This window comes from Diorhabda carinulata, chromosome 1 (assembly GCF_026250575.1).
Source record: "Diorhabda carinulata isolate Delta chromosome 1, icDioCari1.1, whole genome shotgun sequence".
Lineage (NCBI taxonomy): Eukaryota > Metazoa > Arthropoda > Insecta > Coleoptera > Chrysomelidae > Diorhabda > Diorhabda carinulata.
The window spans coordinates 7,981,917-8,000,972 of NC_079460.1; the positions used below are offsets into that span (position 1 = coordinate 7,981,917).

A 19,056-nucleotide genomic window follows, 5' to 3' on the forward strand; every position below is an offset into this window, starting at 1 on the left:
ATTATCGCTATATATTAATATCTGTTACTTAATGTAAACAACGTTAAGCTATTAATTCAATGTCAAACATACTATATTCATATATATATATATATATATATATATATATATATATATATATATATATATATAAATATATATATATATATATATATATATATATATATATATATATATATGAATTTCTACTGTTTTTGATTAAAATCTTGACTAAATGTGCATTAAAACGTTCATTTCCATTGTTTGTATGTATAATAAATGATTTATCGAGCCATATTTGAAAATTCCTAATATGGTAAAATACGTTACCAAGATAAAAGAAACAATATATGTTTATAGCCGATCAAGCTCTCTCGTTCTGTTCAATGTTAATATTTCATCAATCAATTTTAAAAAGTACTCTCATTTATTGTAAATAAACTGTCAACTCCTATAATGCTTTGAATCAAAATATGTTTAAATTTGCTGGAATGAATTTCCATTTTTTTAGACTCTTGGTGAGAACGCTAGGAAGTTGGCTTTTAACTAGTTGGTCACAGTCTTTTGGAAATTCGTCAGATCTCCAACATGCCTTTTTTTTAATGTTTCAATTTCGGAGAAAGGAATAATTAACTGGGACTCGAACAAAGATTCTTGGTCATTGACAATGCTCTGAACCAGATCAATACACACACGGTTTTTTTAATTGTTCTTCATCTTAGTTGTAAGGTTATTATTGTTGAACCACGGTAATATCAATGGTGAAAAATAATATGCTGTACGAAGATTGAGGAAGTAGTAGGAATAAATAAAAAGGGACTGATAGACACAACGTTGCCAATTTGGCACCCCTTGTACGTTCAAATACTGAACCTCAACAATTCTTGTTATAAAATATTCCAGGCTCCTCCAAAACTTTAGTTACAATTCTAATCCAATAATTCACAGAATTCCATCAAACCCCGACAATATAATAACCACATATCACACTATCACTTGCCCCCTAGCTCCAGCATCTTTCGCTAACCACAATGAACGCACCCAAATTTCTCTGATGTAAAAATGATAGATAATAATAGCAGAAATGGTGAAAATAAATTTTCTTCTAATACTCAATAGATTTTATTTGATTTTGCTATATGTTGAAATATCATTTACCAATAAAAGTGAAATTATGTAAATAACTATGGCCACATCAATAATGTTAGTCGAAATATTGTCAATATTTCTGAGCTTAAAATGGTTTTGATGAAACATTCCTTTCATCTGAAATTATTTATGTATTTTCAGTGGGCGTTATATTCTATAACTTGTCTTCAATCCAATTAATCGATTTTAATTATACTGTTATATAATTTTTAAATTAGACTGTAAGGAATATATAACAGACCTAATGTCTAGGCTAACAGTAGTTGTGTATTTTATTTTCATGATTTTCCTCTTGATGGCCTTTATTAATGTTACTATATAACGTATAATTTCGTTAATTAAATAGTCTTAAGTTTCCTACTTCATTCCTCAAACGCACAAAATAAAAACTGAAAAATATAAAGGTATTATGATATACTGTAGTACATTATCACAAAGTTTATAGACACGCTATATCTCAATAATGCAAAGTTGTGGAACTGAGTCTCAACTCTGATAAAACCTCAGTTGTTCCATATATATGGAAAGGGAAGTGAAATCGAGCAGCTTTAAGAGCGATCAACTAACATACACTAAACGAACTAGACAATGTTGTACCAATTAGAGAGTCAGTACACGGGGAGACAGGGGAACAAGCAAGCCTATAATATGGTGAGAAAGAGGGCTAAAACAGTTCACCGGAATGAGATTCTTAACAGATGAGTGTCACTTGAATGAACACCTTGCAAGAATAAAAATACTGAGGTAGCAAACACCCGTGTTCGTGTATTAGCGTTATCATTATCAAAAGATCCATTCACTAATGTTATGGGACTAAATGAGAAGTTGTAGCATTCGTGCCCAGCTCAAGCAGGGCATGTTAGATCTCAGTGCATTACAAATCTCTTAGATGTTTAACTTTTTTACCTATTTAGGACCTCTATGACCTTGATAGAGCATTTTTTCTAAATAATAGGCATAGGAAGAAGATAAGCAAGTTCCAAGAATTTATTATTTTTGGTATTCCAATGCTGATTTTGATTTTATTAAGAATTTGAATGCATTTAGGTATTGTGATACGTCTTCTTATAATAAATATGGTTTTCAAGTTTTACTCGATAAGTATCGGAGAGGCTTGTAACTAATCGTTTTAAAATAGAATAAATTTTTAATTTTGGTTTATATGTTTCTGTCGTAATAATAATTTTTCAAATGAACTTCACTTGTATGTTACAGGTTTATTTGTTTCCTAAAAAATTCATCTAATGTATTGAAAATGTCCTATTCTCTCTTTCTATTTTGAAACCTTATATTTACATTCTGTAAATAAACAGACGTTATTGAAAGGGGTTTTTTGTCATTTGTATGTTACAATAATGATCTATGATGAAAATGGTATCCAACACGAATAAATATAGATATACTGAGCACACGTCACATACTATTTATTGACATTTTTTTGTGGCGACTTATTTAATTCTTCTTATTAAATGAAAATTATTCATACATTTTACAAATTGTATTTTTGTTTTTTTGTTATGACCACGCTTATTTTACGCGGGTTTGCTCAGCACTTTTCTCATTTGACAAATGTTCTACACTCTCTAAATTACTCCTACTTTGCTTCATTGAATAATTATTTTTTAATATATACTGGCATAATTGGTCACAAGAAATAAATCACTGCTTAGTGATATGACATAATTATGTAATGTGTCTATGAGATGTTTACATATTTGCTTGTGACATCTGGCATTATACAACGATGTAGTTTTTATATACATCCTTAATATGTTACTAAATTTGCAAAACTATGCAATCGTCTATTCTTTATTCGTTAACATAATATACTAGTAATATTTATTTGAGAAAGGGATTCTAGAACGTTCAACTTCGCTAAATAGATGTATTAAAACTATAATTAAATGGCGACGATATCCTTTATGTATCCATATTGAAAAGTACAACCTAATACCCTAGTTTAAAAACGTGTATACCTACTATATCAATACATGAATAACTGGAGATTAATAATTTAAAACATTCCGTACAACTGCCAAAATAGCTGATTGTGAAAAACACTGGTAATGTGGAAATCATAAGAGAATTCCACACTTGCGATGGCTGGCTCTACTCAAAATTAAAACAACATAATAAAATGACATGTGAGAGAAATCGTTGTAAACCGATCCATTTTTAAGCAAACGCTTCTCAAGCTTTTCAATGTTAATCCGTAAGAACTAAATTTGTGTAGCAGCACTTTTTGCTACTTAACGTGAATTTAGATATTTTTCAATCGATAAATCGTAACTATTTGCATCAGTGTATTATGAACTATATATGTCATATTTATGTAAGCATTGTGAAGTATGATGAATAACTTACTTGCATTTTTTTGAAAATATGTAAACATTATTAGTACTTCAATAAAAATAAGATGCCAGATGTCAAGTTTCAAAAATATTACAACGTATTCATGGATAAAAGTGGAAATATTTTTTTCTACCCGAATAACTAAAAATATATCCTGCTGTTTGGCAAGCTTTCTGCAATTCTACGATTCATTAATAAATAACATATTCAAATCATTGTAATTGATGCGTCGACATTTTTCGTCTTTATGAGGCTCCAAGTTAAATAAATGAAAACACATAATACTAGTAGAAAATTTTGAAATAAAATTGTATATATGACGTTTCGTTATAACTAATTTATAGTGAAATTTGTTGTATCTATTTATGCTTATTCAACTCTACTATGTCACATAGGTCGCGCCTAAATGTATTTATTCATCTTGATAAGAAACTATTTCCTTTAAATACTTCTCAGAATATTTTTAGACAATCATTATTATTGCTTCACTTTGGCAATACTCTTGTATAGCAAAAGGATTAGAAATTAGATAATACTCATTTGTCTAGAGGTAGCAAATATTGATAACTAAAAGTATTTTAAAACTTCTTGTATACAGCTTTAAAGTAAATTCGAATATTTTGTTTGTTCAACTTGCATATTTTTTCTGTTTTCTGTTTTAAACATTATCTTAGTAATTCCTCAAATGATGATTTACATTCTTTATTCTGCTTACTATACTTACTTTAATTTAATAATTTCTTAAACTGAATATTCATGTTTAAATTTTTTGTTTACAGAACGGTCAAATGATTGTTGAAAAGGAAATGGGTGGTGTAGGCTGGTGTCCTTATAATCCAGATCATAACAGCACATCTGTTTACAGCAATGGTTACTTATTTTCAGCTACAGTAGCCGATTTCTCAGGATTAGATCCTCTAATTTACAAAGAACCTCTTAGTACTGAACTTTCTGATCTTTCACAACTGAATGGTATGTAATTGTTTCCAAATAAATATATATGAAATTGATGCAATAAAAAATCAAATTTGTAGTTTTTGAAATAAATGGTTTATTTTTATTTTAGCTCCAAATTTTGTCAGTTCTCTAATATATGGGGATTATATATATTTCTTTTTCCGAGAAACAGCTATAGAGTATATGAATTGTGGTAAAGCAATATATTCAAGAGTAGCGAGGGTGTGTAAACATGATAAAGGAGGACTTCACGTGCCTCGTTGGACCACTTTCCTTAAAGCAAGACTGAATTGTTCTGTACCTGGGGAATATCCCTTTTATTTTGATGAAATACGTAAGTAAACCTTCAACTAAATCAAGAGTGCTTTGATTAACTTCTCTTTTCTTTTAGAATCTACAAGCGATATTGTAGAAGGAAATTATGGTAGCGAATCTAATACAAAAATAATCTATAGTGCTATGACAACTCCAGACAATGCGATAGCTGGTTCAGCTGTATGCATTTTCGGCATGGAAGATGTTCAAAATGTTTTCAAAGGTCCATTTAAACACCAAGAAGGATTTAATAGAAATTGGCTTCCGCTACCTGAATCTAGTGTTCCAACACCAAGGCCTGGAGAATGCGTACAAGATAGTAGAGTGTTAGCTGATAAATATGTTACTTTTGTTAAAACACATCCACTCATGGAAAAAGCTGTTCCTCCTCTTTTTGGACAACCCTTGCTAATTAGGGTCAGCTTAAATTATAGATTTACTGCTATCACTGTAGATTCTCAAGTTAGGACAGTCAATCATGAAATAGATGAAAAATATGATGTTATTTATGTTGGAACAGGTATAAATTAAGTTCTTTATTACATAGTAGGTTTCTTAAAAATCAAAAAACAAACTAAAATTCATTTACAATACAGGAATAGAGCCTCTAATACTAACTCTGTGTTGAGACAAGTAGTGACAAGTTTGAGCTCGTACAGGCTTATCATTCTGCTTTATTTAGTGACATCGGATTTACATTGTTTGTCGTGAACTATGGAGCTATAACAACACATTAAACTTTGTCGTGACATATTGAGCTTGAACTACGCATTAAGCTTTCTTTTAATTTGGGAATAGTGTCAAAGAAACTTGCGAAATATTAAAATCCGTTTATAACTATAGCCGCAAGACAAAATTTAAGAGTCCTCAAGACAAACTAGTAGCTCTTCTTGTTCTAAAAAGACTCTATAATCAAGTTCTTTTACTAACATTGTTTATTCGTTTCTTAAGGTTTATTGTTCTTTTTAAACTAATAGCTTTTTTATATCTTCCTAAATACTCTTCTATTTACAATTGATATTATCAAATGACATTATGATAAGTATTATATATTTTACTTTAGATGAAGGCAAAGTGTTGAAAGTAGTAAATATACCAAGTGCTCACTCTCCGCCTGAAGCTGTTGTTATATCAGAAAACGAAGTATTTTCGAAAATTCCTGTGAAACAACTGAAAATTGCTCCCGGATATGGTAAAGTGATTGCTATTAGCAATAACGAGGTGAAATTGGTTACATTGAACCATTGTGAACACATTTCACGCTGCAGGTTTGTACTACATTGTATTAATAATATTTTTCAAAAATTCTATAACATTGATTTGTATTAAGATTTAGGAAACTACTCCAACAATTTTCACCATATGATACACATTTAGTTAACCAAGTTATTTTGTTCTGATCGCACTGTTTGCACTACCACTATGCCAACACTCACAATTTCACATTCAGACAATGTAATTGTGAACGTTAGTGTAGTGTAAACAGTCTGTTTACACTACAGATCAAGAAATTCCAACTTAGAAGTTATTTTGTTAGCTAAATATAATGAAATATGTGATAACAAACTTTTAAAGATGAATTTAGAATTATAAAAATTTGTTTTATATTTTCCATTTGACAGCTCAGCTTCAAAATATTTTCCCATTTGCCACATTTTCCAGTCTGAAACTAGGAAGTTTGATAACGTATTTGATAAAAAGATTTCATGCATCATTTAAGTTAACATAATTTCACAATATTGTGACTATATATCCATAACATTTCAGTGAATGCCTGGAGTTACGTGATCCTCATTGTGCTTGGGATTCCCTTAAAGGAGCGTGTGTTAGCGTTGATGCTGTAACATCATTTAGATATTTAATTCAAGATATTAAAAATGGAAGTGCCATCAAGTGCAGAGCTACGTCATTGGGTACGTTACCAGTTTTTAATAATTTCTTATTCACATTAATTGAATTATGATTGTTATTTGTTGACATATGGTCAAAATCTATAAAAATTGTGTAGTAAATATATCACAACATGAATTCTAAGATTCATCTTTATATTTTACAGATAATGTGAATCCTACCAAAGAATATGACACGAATTCAATAAATACCAACTCATTAAATGAAAGCAAAGAACCAAATGATCCTTTATTGATTGAAGGAGAATCTACAGATTGCAATGAAGTTGATGGAGATAAAGCTACAGGATGTGCTTCTCAAAGTAAACTCACATTTTACACTTCCGAATATTTACACATCATTGTGGCGGTTGCATGTGTAGCAGGTTTATGCGTTGGTTTTTTGTGTGGATATCTAGTCTCTCGCCGATTTCATGTGCATTCGCAATACCCTAATCCACCGTTTATTGAACAGCACAACCATTTAGATAGGTAAGTACCGACTATGTTGATTACTCTTAATAACACCTTCATGATAACATGTATACTAAATTAATAATCTAAAAAAATTCTCAATTTAACCATGAATGATGATGGGAATGCAAATTTGCATTATTAATACAACGAAAAGAGTATACTGTAAAAGCTTAATCTTTCCTTAATAGATTTGTAACATTTACCACATGTTAAAAATTGGTTGATATATATATATATATATATATATATATATATATATATATATATATATATATATATATATATATATATGCTGTGGCTCTCAGTAATAATGATAGATTGATAATAAATATTTCACTAACTATTTTGATACAATCAAATTATTATTTTCTAAAAAAATTAAAAATAGATTCATTCATAGGGGATTGAAAATAAAACGCCAAAATTTCAAATAGGTAAAATATTGAAATTAAGCACAAACCAACTTATACTTCAAGAATTTCCATTTTATTCATCTTATCTTAAATTATACTATATAATAATAACTTACTTACAAAATATACTATATAAATTAAAACATATTAAAATTAATTGTTACAAATGAGGTAGATATATATATATATATATATATATATATATATATATATATATATATATATATATAAATTATAATACACACCGTCTAATATGTATACACATATAATCGCATTAGGGAGGCTCCAATTGGAACTTCTCACAGTAGCACATAATAAAGGTTTATTGTAATGTCCCAAAAAAACACTTCTAAATTTGTTACTTCCTTTCAAGTATAAAAGTTATCAGATTAATTAGTCATCTGTGATAAATTTTGGAATACATCTTATTAAACGGGTGTCATAAAGCATCTGATTGCAAAACACGGGCGACTGTGACTTACTGTACCTACTTATTTAAAATAATTCAATTTCTCTAAAAATCAAAATACAAATAATATTTTCAAAAGCTACAAATTTATCTTTAGTGACACTCACTAAAACCTTCACATTTACTATTCTGTTCTATTGTTTTCAGTTGTTTAGTGTCTAGTAGTTGAGTAACAGAACCTTTATTGTTGATTATTTAATATTATTATAAGGTAATTTCTGCAATATATTTTTTGGATTGTACTGTATTAGATTTTAGTCACTCTAGACTACTAATTGTATGAATTAGACTTCATTTAAATGTGGTATTGTATGTTTGGTACAAAATTTTCGACACTAAAACTATTCCAAGCCATTTTCTGTAAATAGTAGTAAATTCAGCTTCTAAATCATTAAAGGCAGTGGATCACCAATATGTTTTAAATCCATCCAAATCAACCATGAATATTAAATCTTTATTCCATTGAAATAAAAATGTATCTTTGAGTGAGTGTTTCAAACTTTCATTTTGATTGGTTTAAAAACTACAGTTTTAATACAATATAGATCACCGAATTTAATAATATATTGTGATTTGATGCTCCATCTGTACTTAATTACTAATGAAACTATGCTGTTTTCATTCTAGAACAAATACCATAAAAATAAAAAAAATGTAAAGAAAATGAAAATCTTATTTCAAATGCAATTTTTTGGACTTGTGGAAGAATCATCTATTCCAGTACCCAGCTAGCAATGCATATTGTATTTTTATCAAAATACCACTATCCAATCTTTAGTATCGATGTTCACATAATTCTATGTTTGAAATAGATTTTAAAAGAGCTTACGAAAATCAAACTTCAATAAATAAATGAAAATGATGTTTTACCCTGTTTATCATATGCAATGAAACAATTTACTTCTATTCTTTTGGAGTCACATTGATCTATCTATATTCACTGGTGTACTACAGGCTGTCACCATCTGCATATATTTTTTGCAGTATATCTCCTAAAGAAAACAAATATTCAAGCTTTCACAGTATACCAGAGTATGTTTCGCTAAGCCTCAATATTCAATACCAGAGTGAAACTACTTATGAACCAGAAATGAAACAATGCGAGAGTTCCAAAGAGTAAGGTAGGTGTCTATAATGTTGACTCAATGTGTTGTAAAGGAAGTCATAGTGATTGATTAAGAAAAGACATTGTCATGGTAAAGTAATAAGTCTTCAATTATTATGCTTTAAAAAAATTTATATTCGGCAATGCTATATTCACCATGTTATCATCATTGTTCCTTACTCTTCTACGTCTGTCACATCTTCTATTTTGTTAGTGTCATAAAATGTATTCTCTGTAGCATTCAAGTATTATTAGCAGGATATAGAAATGTTGATAAGTTGAAAATAATAGTGAGTTAGCAACAATATAGAACAATAAGTCATGAGTTTGCATTAACTATAAAAAATAAAACGAAATAAAAGAACACAACTTATTAAAAAGAAATAGAAACAGACATAACTGTAGAATGTAAATAATTGTCACTATATGAGTTTGTAGCTTAATAAATACATATATAGTGCACAAAAAAGTTCTAGGCCTGTTATCCATGATAAAACAATATATAATACTTATGGTGAGCATTCCACAATTGTCTTGAATTTGCTGATAAATTATAGAATTATGCTAAATATAAATCACTTGTAATTGGGAATAATGAATAGTCAAATCTTGAATCAATTTCTCTAAATAAGTAAAGCTATCTGGATATATTATGGATTTGGACTAATTGAAATTCTGTGTTTAATTAGAAATTCGGTTTCTTACCTGAATTCACTTTAATCATTGCTTAACTGTAACTAAACTAAATGCTAAAAGCTTAAATCTATGTGCCTATGGCTATTGTTATATTTTTATCTTTAAATGTTTATATTCTATTTTGTAATGCATTACTATTATAATGGCTTAAAATGAGAGAGAGAGAGAGAGAGGGAGAGGAAGAGGGAGAAATGCTTTATTATTACAATTTGTATACAAAAGCTTGTAAAAACTTAAAAACAAACAAAAATAACTAAATAAAGATAGAACAAATGATATAGGTTTCTCTCAAATGTTACAATACTGCATACTCAGTGAGTATCAATTTTAGGTTTCAATTTCTAGATTCTTCATTTTTCTTATTACTATGTTCATACAGGTACAAAAATAATGATACATTGCTAGAAACTATATCTAACAAAGTTACTTCTAGTTGACTATAATTTCTAATTTGAAGATTTCTCATATCCACAATATTGGTTAACCTTCTTTCATTAGTTATAGTTATAATCTGAATTTTTCCCTATCGTATTTTTAACATTCACTATTTTTATGTTCTCCAGTTTTCTTGTCTCTGTTTTGGGAAATTAATTGCTTCCTTTGTTTCATTCTTATCTCATGTTTTCTACATATTCCCAGTATAGGCCTCAATATAACTTAAGTTGTTTATATTATTCTAGTCATATTAATACTATCCCAATAAGTTTTTTCAGCGACTTTTCTCAGGTATGTCATTTTCATCATTTGTTTATTAACATTATCATTTCTGTTAATTTTATTTTGGGTCTGGTCTGCTATAAATTCAAAGTTTGGTTATTGTAGTCCTAGTTAGAAAAGTCTTTGTGTATTAGTATACTTCCCATTAAACCACACACAATGGCTATTTATCCAGTTTACATATGTATGAATCAAAATAATTATTTTATAACGATAAACAAAGCTTGTGTATTGCTATCATCTTAAGATTACATGCAATTCATTATTTATTAAACAAATTATTTTGATTTCCAGGCTCACTGTGAACCAGACTAGTTTTTTAGCTCCGAGGACGAAGACCGTTAACTTAGACGTGTTGAATGTATCAACGGATTCACTACCGCCAAAAAAAGACAATTTAGGTTCTCTTAAAAACCTGAATATCACAAATGAAGGAACTCTTCAGAAGATAAAGAAAACATACATTTAAGATTAAAAATCCCACTTTCGTCCACAGTACTAGAATCAGCTGTTTTTCCTCAAAATAATTTTGATTCATATGCTTAGCATAATAAGAATTTTTCGTTAAGAAATTTAGAAAGTGGGATCTTATGCTTGATGGTTTTTGTTGTACCTGCTATTTTTCATAGACTGCGTAATTCATCATTATCTGTCACATACAGATTCAATACTTTTTCTATCATAAGGAATATTTCCCAAAATTAAAACAAACTGATAAGTGAAATCTGACATTTTTGTTATCCTCTTATTGACTGGAATAACTTATTACTCTAAGACAGAAACTATAACTTCTAATTTAGTCAAGGAAACTTGATGGTTGTTAGTGAAATCTCAAATAATAAAAATATTCTTTCATTTATAATTAGATATAACTTATGAATTTATAGACAAAAATTTTTCCCCCTATATTTTGAGAATTTCCAACTCTATTCCCACTGCACAATAAGAGTTAACGAGTAAATAAAGTATAATTCATAGGTTCAAGTAATTTAATATTTTCAGTTGCAACATAAATATATTGTGTGAATTTTGAAATTTTGGGTCACAATCCTTGATGAAAAGTATTTAAATTTTTTGCTCCACATTGTTTTGATTAATCAAAACATTCGTACTCAATGTATATATAATTTTAATAAGATAGGTAACACAAGCTCCAAATTTTAATCTATAACGATAATTTATAAACCCCCTTAATCAATACTGATGACTGTAGCTAATAGATAAACAAAATTCTAGACTCAAATATACCTTTAATCTTTAAAAGAAAAATTAAAAATAAGCTTCCAAAAACGGCTACTTTAAAGAACCTTTTTTTGTATACTGATCATTAAAATAAAACTTTGTACACTAGTATCTTCATACTTCGAGTAAGGCTTTATTATATTATATTGTGTTTCTTCACTACAAAATTTCAATAGATTGCTGGACGATCACAGTTCTCGTTTGTCTTTTTGTAGATCCTTTGAGGTGCAATAATCAATTAGTTTCCTCAGGTTTCCATAGAAAAAAAAATTGTAGTACCATCACGTTTAGAATTACCGAAGTCAATTTCACTTTGTCGCTTTATTAGTCATATACAGGCTAGAATATTTCACGAGCTGGAACGCCTATACTTCCACATTTTGAAACATCAGAGTTAAAATATGGGCAGTGCAGTTAATAAAATAGGAAATTATTTGATTTGTTCTTCAAACTGTTGTTGAGTTTTAACAAAAGATACTAGTTAATATTAAACCTTTGAGTTTCTTTTTCTAATCCGACAAACAATACTCATCAACCATTAGTACCTACACATAATAAAACCTGATATATATATTATAAAATAATTTAGCAGAAAGTATCTGGTATGTATTATTATATATAATAGAAATATATTTAGTACAGCATAAATAAAGCAATAATGTAAAATAAAATATTGCTGAATTATTGTTACGATGTTGAGTTAAATATTACATTTCTTTAGTCCGTTTCTTGGAAGTTTTTTTGTATATAGCCTATAATGGTTTGGTAAATTAGATATATATGTGATAAAATACAGAGAGCTCTAGCACAAAATTCTTATATAATAAAATGAAAATTTATTATTAAAATATATCTAATCCTGTCATATAGATATATCTAAAATATGAACTTATTTAAGTCGGAAAAAAGTGATGAGTGGAATGAAAGATTTTCATAAATGTAATCTGCAATTAATGAAAATATGGTGCCTAATCTGTGCTCAAAACTTCAATTAATGGTGTAAAGGAATATTAGACACTACTGTTGATAAATCTGGGTATTAGATACTCTACTGTTGATAAATCTGGGTATTAGACACTCTATTGTTGATAAATCTGGGTATTGGGTAAGTAAGCTAATACAAGAACTGGAAGAGTTGAACTTATTCAAGTAATCTCTGTAATTTTATTTCTATTCCCAGCAATTTTAATAAACCGAATTGGTAAATTTCAACAATCTACACCGTGTCTCAATATTAAATGAATATTTTAAATATAATTTCTGTACTTCAGTTGTTTTATTTTTGGGTTGCGAATTTGTATCCTTGTGTGTAATATTTAGCAAATGAGAAATTTTAATTATAAGAAATCTATATGATAAAAGGGAAGAATCTTTTTCATTTTATTATGTACGGATATATCATAGATATTTATCAGGAGGTCACACTTAGACATAAGTAAAAAGAATCTCAAAATAGTATTAAGTAATTCTGTCATTGCAAGGATTTATCAAATTAAACCAAAGATATTTCAAAATAAAAAATATAACTTAAAACATTAAAAAATGGCTAAAAACTTTTTTATTAATCTTCAATAGTTAAAAATATCTTTGCTTCCATTTAAAGGGAAAGTTTCCTATTTTGAAATATCCTGTTTGATAAAATATATTTTTGAATACAATGGTTTATCAGTATTTGTGAGAATATGTTCAATCTATTCGTTTTACATATTATGTAAATTTTTTGCAATTCTTCAATGATAGACTTCAAGGGTGTACATTTCTATTAATTCTGTCTATAGGCTTAAGTTTATTAGATATTAATAGATTTTATATAAACAAATTTTATTCTTCGCACATAAAAATGTAAGTGTTAAGATCCATAGTTTATATTTAATGAATAAAAATTTCTCAAGACCACTTCTATAATCAAATATTTTTGTATATCGCTGTTCTGAAATTCGAAAAATTATATATAGTTGCTTCTAGCACGTTTTATATTTATAGTAATTTGCAAATATTTTTGTTGTTAATAGAGTTAGATAAGCTCTGCATAAATATTACATGTACATATTTTTCAGTTTGTAATTTTCAAATAACTTCTGTTGGGCTGTGACTTTCTCAAAAATTGTTTTTCTTAGTGGAAGAGGTTCTTTTCTTATTGGACCGACTCCTTTCATGTACAAGTAACATCCAGACAACCGCCATTCGCCGCGGTTTTACTTGTTTATTTTATGGCGGTAATTGCTGAATATCATTTACAGTAATTTTAAAATAGTGTGTAACTATGTACCATGTAATAGATGTCGGTCACATCTGAAAAGATCGTGAATGATTGGTTAATTTCGTCTATGTTTCAACATTCAAAATACTCTTTAGTAGCATTGTAATATTTGTAACAAGTAATTCTGTCATATTAAGTAGATTTATACATTACATTCCATTGTATTGATTTTGTCAATAAATATACATAAAAATACAATACGTTTTTCTTTCTTAAATTTTCAATAATTCAGCCAGATCATTTTTAGATTTTTCAACAAATACAATGAGAATAGGTTCTCAAATTAAACCATCATCATAGATAGAAAAAGTACTATTTTTGGTAATTATTTAGTATAGGTTGCATACGCCCGATTTCCTTGAAATTTTAGTTTGTTATACAGTTTTTTTATGCTGAAAAAGAAGATATATACGTTGGACGCGGAAATTATTCTTTCACATACTTTTTCGAGCTTGAAAACTTAGATAGGTTAGGTTAGGCTCATACTCTATTGAACGACTTTGGCGAGATATTCGTGATAACATACCTCGTTATGGAAGGACTAGATCTCATTATCGTCAGTATTTTGGGGAATTTATTTAAAAGACATTATTCATATTCAAATAGAATTGAAGCATTTATTGAAGAAATGTCAAGAATGTATCCAATAGAAATTAAATTAAATGATTATTTGTACGTGTAAATAAATGATTGTTAAAAATTGATTTGTGTCGTAACTAATTATATATAATGTTGAAGAGGAACATCAAAATTTACAAAAGATCAACTATTCAAGATAGTGTACATTTTCCAATGTTCAAACCATAAAAACTATGTGATGGAATGTTTTCCGCGCCCAACATATATATATATATATATATATATATATATATATATATATATATATATATATATATATATATATATATATATATACATATACATACTTTATAACCTACTAAAACTTCAAGTAAATCGGGCGTATGCACCCAAACTAAATAATTACTCTATTTTTTGCATGTCAATAAAATGTTTTGTAAGACAAAATTATACATTATATAGGATACCCATATAAAACAACCTTCTCCGAGATGTTTATCTGGTGAAACGTATTTTATATTCAATTTGATGTCAATAAATATGGGGATGCATACACATTTCAGTCCAGAATATGATTAATTAATAAATAAAAGAAAATTTTGCTAAACATTTCACTGGTTTGATTATCAGACAAATTCCATAATAATCGAAAGTATGAATCCCATACTATATGCAAACGTTCAAGGGATAAAGCTGCGTCTATAGAAGTAGCTGATATCCTGCTAACACGAAAACAGCAGACTATGAACAAAAATTAAATTCAATCTCTGAAACTCTTCAACTCCTGATTCAATAAACCTATAAAATGAAACAAAATCTGCAATTTTGCTTCTCAATGTATGACTGAGTTCTCATTACCAAACACAAGAACAAAGCAAGTATTATTGAAAATGGAACGAGACGTATTTGGGCGACTTTTGGAAATTAGTCTGAACAAAAAACTAATCTCGAATATTGACCGACTTTTCCACTAGCACCATTGCCATCTGCTCTGTTTTCATTTACTGGAGAGATGATAAAAACTTCAAAATCAACATTAGCAAAGATTTTTAAATTCAAAACTGAAATGGTGCCAATGATTGAAATAATAGATGTTTTCACTACTTGCACCTAATAGGATCTTCTGTAGATCAAACTTGTTAAAATTGCTGAACAAGGGCCATGAAAATATGTTTAACAAACGCAATAGAAATACATTCAATTTTTGAACGGTAAATCATTGCAATTCATGCAATGATAGGTTGATAATTAGACTTTTTTGTTACTGAACTGCAAGCCAAAATTCCGATTCGAATAAGTTTATGCATATTTCGTACCAAAATAATCAAAGCATCAGTATCTGAGGCGTTAATTAAAATTCTTGAGACTACTTCCGCTTTATAAGCATGAAATATAATCCTTGTATCTGCCTCTTTGTAATGAAATTCATAATAGGTTTCTTAAAGAAATTTTCCTGAGCTTAATAAGATTTTTTTGTTTTGGATTATTGTTTTCAAATGATCGTTTTCCTATGAATCAGCCAGAAACAGCACCAAAGCATCTTTAAAACGATAATTTTTAGGGCTTTGCAAAAATTTTTTTGTTCTGGTTTGTTGAGGTTCTTTCACATTCGGAATCTTTTATTTACTTGATAAGTAGCTATCAAAAATTAAATGTATATCTGTTGCGTTTGTTAAACATATTTTTATGGCTATTCACTCAGCAATATTATCAAGTTTGAGCTATAGAAGATCCGATTAGGTGCAAGTAGTAAAAACTATATTATTTCAATGATGATGATATGTATTGGCTCAACTATTTCAGTTTTGTTTTTATCATCTCTCCAGTAAATGAAAAAAGAGCAGTTGCAATGGCGTTAGTGGCAAAGTCAGGCAATATTAGAGATTAATTATTTTGTTTAGGCCAATTTCCAAAAGTGGCCCAAATACGTCTCGTTCCATTTTCAATACTTGCTTGTTCTTGTCTTTGGTAACGAGGACTTTAGGTCATATATTGAGAATTGCAGATTTTGTTTCGTTTTATAAGCTTATTTAATCGGGAGTTCTTTAGACGCAGCTTTACCCATTGAAATGTTTAATCATATATATTTGTGAATAGTGTCATAATATCAATATTTCACTTCAAACTTCGACAACCGCGATTCGGAACTGATTTTTCGCAGGCAACCCTATACCATCGTGTTCATAATGAAACAATCTTCATTTTCATTTAACTTTAATTCAATATTCAGACCAGTGAAAAATGTTATATAAATGTATAAACTACGTTTTACCAAATAAACACCTCCGTGAAGGTCGTGTTATATTAGGATCTTAAACTAATATTAGTACGGACTTGGTGCGTTTGAAAAAATATTTTGTTTACAATAATTCTTACTGATCACTTTAGTTCAAGGAATGGGGGATTGGGAAGATAAACAACTGGTGGTTTATACAGCTGTTCATACTAAATTGAAATAAATTATTCTTTATCAACATTCAGTTGTTTTTATTTGAAAATAAATAATAGAATTGCGCCATTTTACATTCAAATCAATAAAATTTTCTAAAAAGACAAAACAATTAAAATAGTAATTCAAAAATGGAAATTAATGGGAAAGGGTAAAATGGTACAATACGTATTTCTAAACCACTTATATCATCTTCATTTCAAAAAGGAATCTAATAATTTCATATAAATATACCAATTTACATTGAATTTAGAAATATATTGTAATCTAACATATTTTAACAGTACCATATTTCGATTTTTGCGACTACTGGAAAGTTCAAGTATACATAACAATGATTAACTAAGGATAATTACAAAACAGGCCTTTTAAACACCCATTGTATCACCTTTACATGCCTTATTGAGAGTCTGAAAAATATTTTTCCACTTAGTACTAATACTGAAATTTATTAATTAAAATAAAACAATTTATTTAGACACTTTGGCCAATAATTTCCTCTCTCGCAGCATTTTTTTTTGAAAGACTTTTAAACTAACACATTTTAACATGGAATTGCAATATAATTATTAAAGAACTTTAATTACTAGTTCTGATAGCTTTTACACTTTTTATTTATTAACACTTCAATTATAAAATATAAAACAGTTAAATTACCCACATTTCATTTATTAAACTGGAGCTATATATACGAATGGTAACTTTGATTTTGTTTGAAGTTTTAGATTGGCCAAGATTATAATGTTGAAACAATTTTGACAAATTACATTGGCAGAAAATAAAAAATTTTCGTTAAGTGGTGCATTTTAAAAAACCCCAACATGACTATGGATAATTTACAAAATTGCTATCTAATCGTTAACGTTAATTAAAAATAGTATAGTGTAAAACACGTATAGAAACTGGATATTTCATACAAGTATATTATACAAAATGATACGTATTGTACACTATACTTTTCCAGCAACCTACATGAAATACTTAATGTTTTGCCCTATTAACTAGCACGGAAAGAAAAGCTCATTTCATACTGATTCAAATTGCAGAGCTTTCTGCATTAGATAATAGAGCGAAATATCTTTTAGGTCGTCGGAAAAATTAAATATCAACACTCGTTAAAAATGATGTTTTAAGGATTGATACTGTAATTTTTGGTATATACACTGAAAGTATTGGACATTCAATAAAGTGAATAAATGGCTAATTATATATTTGACTGTTTCATATTTTGGCACACTGATTTCAATATTGTTACAATAAAAAATGTCAAATGGAAAATAAGTTGCCAAACTATTTCAAAATCATTTAGATTAAATGTTATGAAAACTAATGATCAATTTTGAAAGTTTCACATATACACATTGTATCACACAATTTATAATGGAAGATTGTGCAACATCAAAATTTCATTGATTGAACATAGCCATACTTTCAAATGGAACATGTATTTCTTGTTATACATGGGGATATACAACCCCAATTAGACGAAAGTTATGAAACCACTAGATACCATTATTTCTATAAGGAATAAAATTGTCAATGGTATACAATAATCATTTATTGCTAAATTTCAAAAAATAGACAAAAACCAACAAGATATTAGGCATCCACAATGTACTTTTCTGATATAGAATAAATTTAGCTCCATTTACTTTATGAACAATTTTGATAAAAATTTCTGCTGACTGCACTTTCAACTGATTATGCTTAACCTTGTTGTGTTACATAAACACAAGTTTCTTGAAATGCATATAATTTGATGGATAAATCCTTTTACATCAAGCAATTCCACAGAATGTCAAAGGCATTTTTGTTTGCTCATCGTCCATGTTTAAGGCCGAAGATAATGAGGCATATCTATTTTTGTATTAAATGGTTCAACTTATGAATTAACCAGTCTTAGTTCACTACATCTGTATAATTTAATAATTTTTTTTGGAAATATAAATGTAAATATACCAGAATTACTACTGAGTTTTTCAGAATGTTGACATTTATTCCATCTTGG

General features: G+C 28.3%; 1 protein-coding gene across 4 annotated transcripts in view; it reads left to right on the top strand.

Annotated features, from left to right (window-relative positions):
- LOC130892018 (semaphorin-1A-like) overlaps window positions 1-14,218 on the top strand; it is a 224,698-nt gene extending 210,480 nt beyond the window's left edge. For 3 of the 4 annotated variants that reach the window (XM_057797205.1, XM_057797195.1, XM_057797213.1), the window contains exons 3-9: window positions 4,260-4,452; window positions 4,547-4,771; window positions 4,829-5,272; window positions 5,816-6,020; window positions 6,520-6,665; window positions 6,809-7,133; window positions 10,813-14,218. In XM_057797205.1, the coding sequence (XP_057653188.1) occupies window positions 4,260-4,452; window positions 4,547-4,771; window positions 4,829-5,272; window positions 5,816-6,020; window positions 6,520-6,665; window positions 6,809-7,133; window positions 10,813-10,987 (1,713 nt within the window). In that variant the 3' untranslated portion in view covers window positions 10,988-14,218. Of the gene's footprint in view, window positions 1-4,259; window positions 4,453-4,546; window positions 4,772-4,828; window positions 5,273-5,815; window positions 6,021-6,519; window positions 6,666-6,808; window positions 7,134-8,984; window positions 9,122-10,812 lie in introns of all 4 variants that reach the window. The other variant, XM_057797220.1, reaches the window with a different exon arrangement.
- The last annotated feature ends 4,838 nt before the right edge of the window (window positions 14,219-19,056 follow it).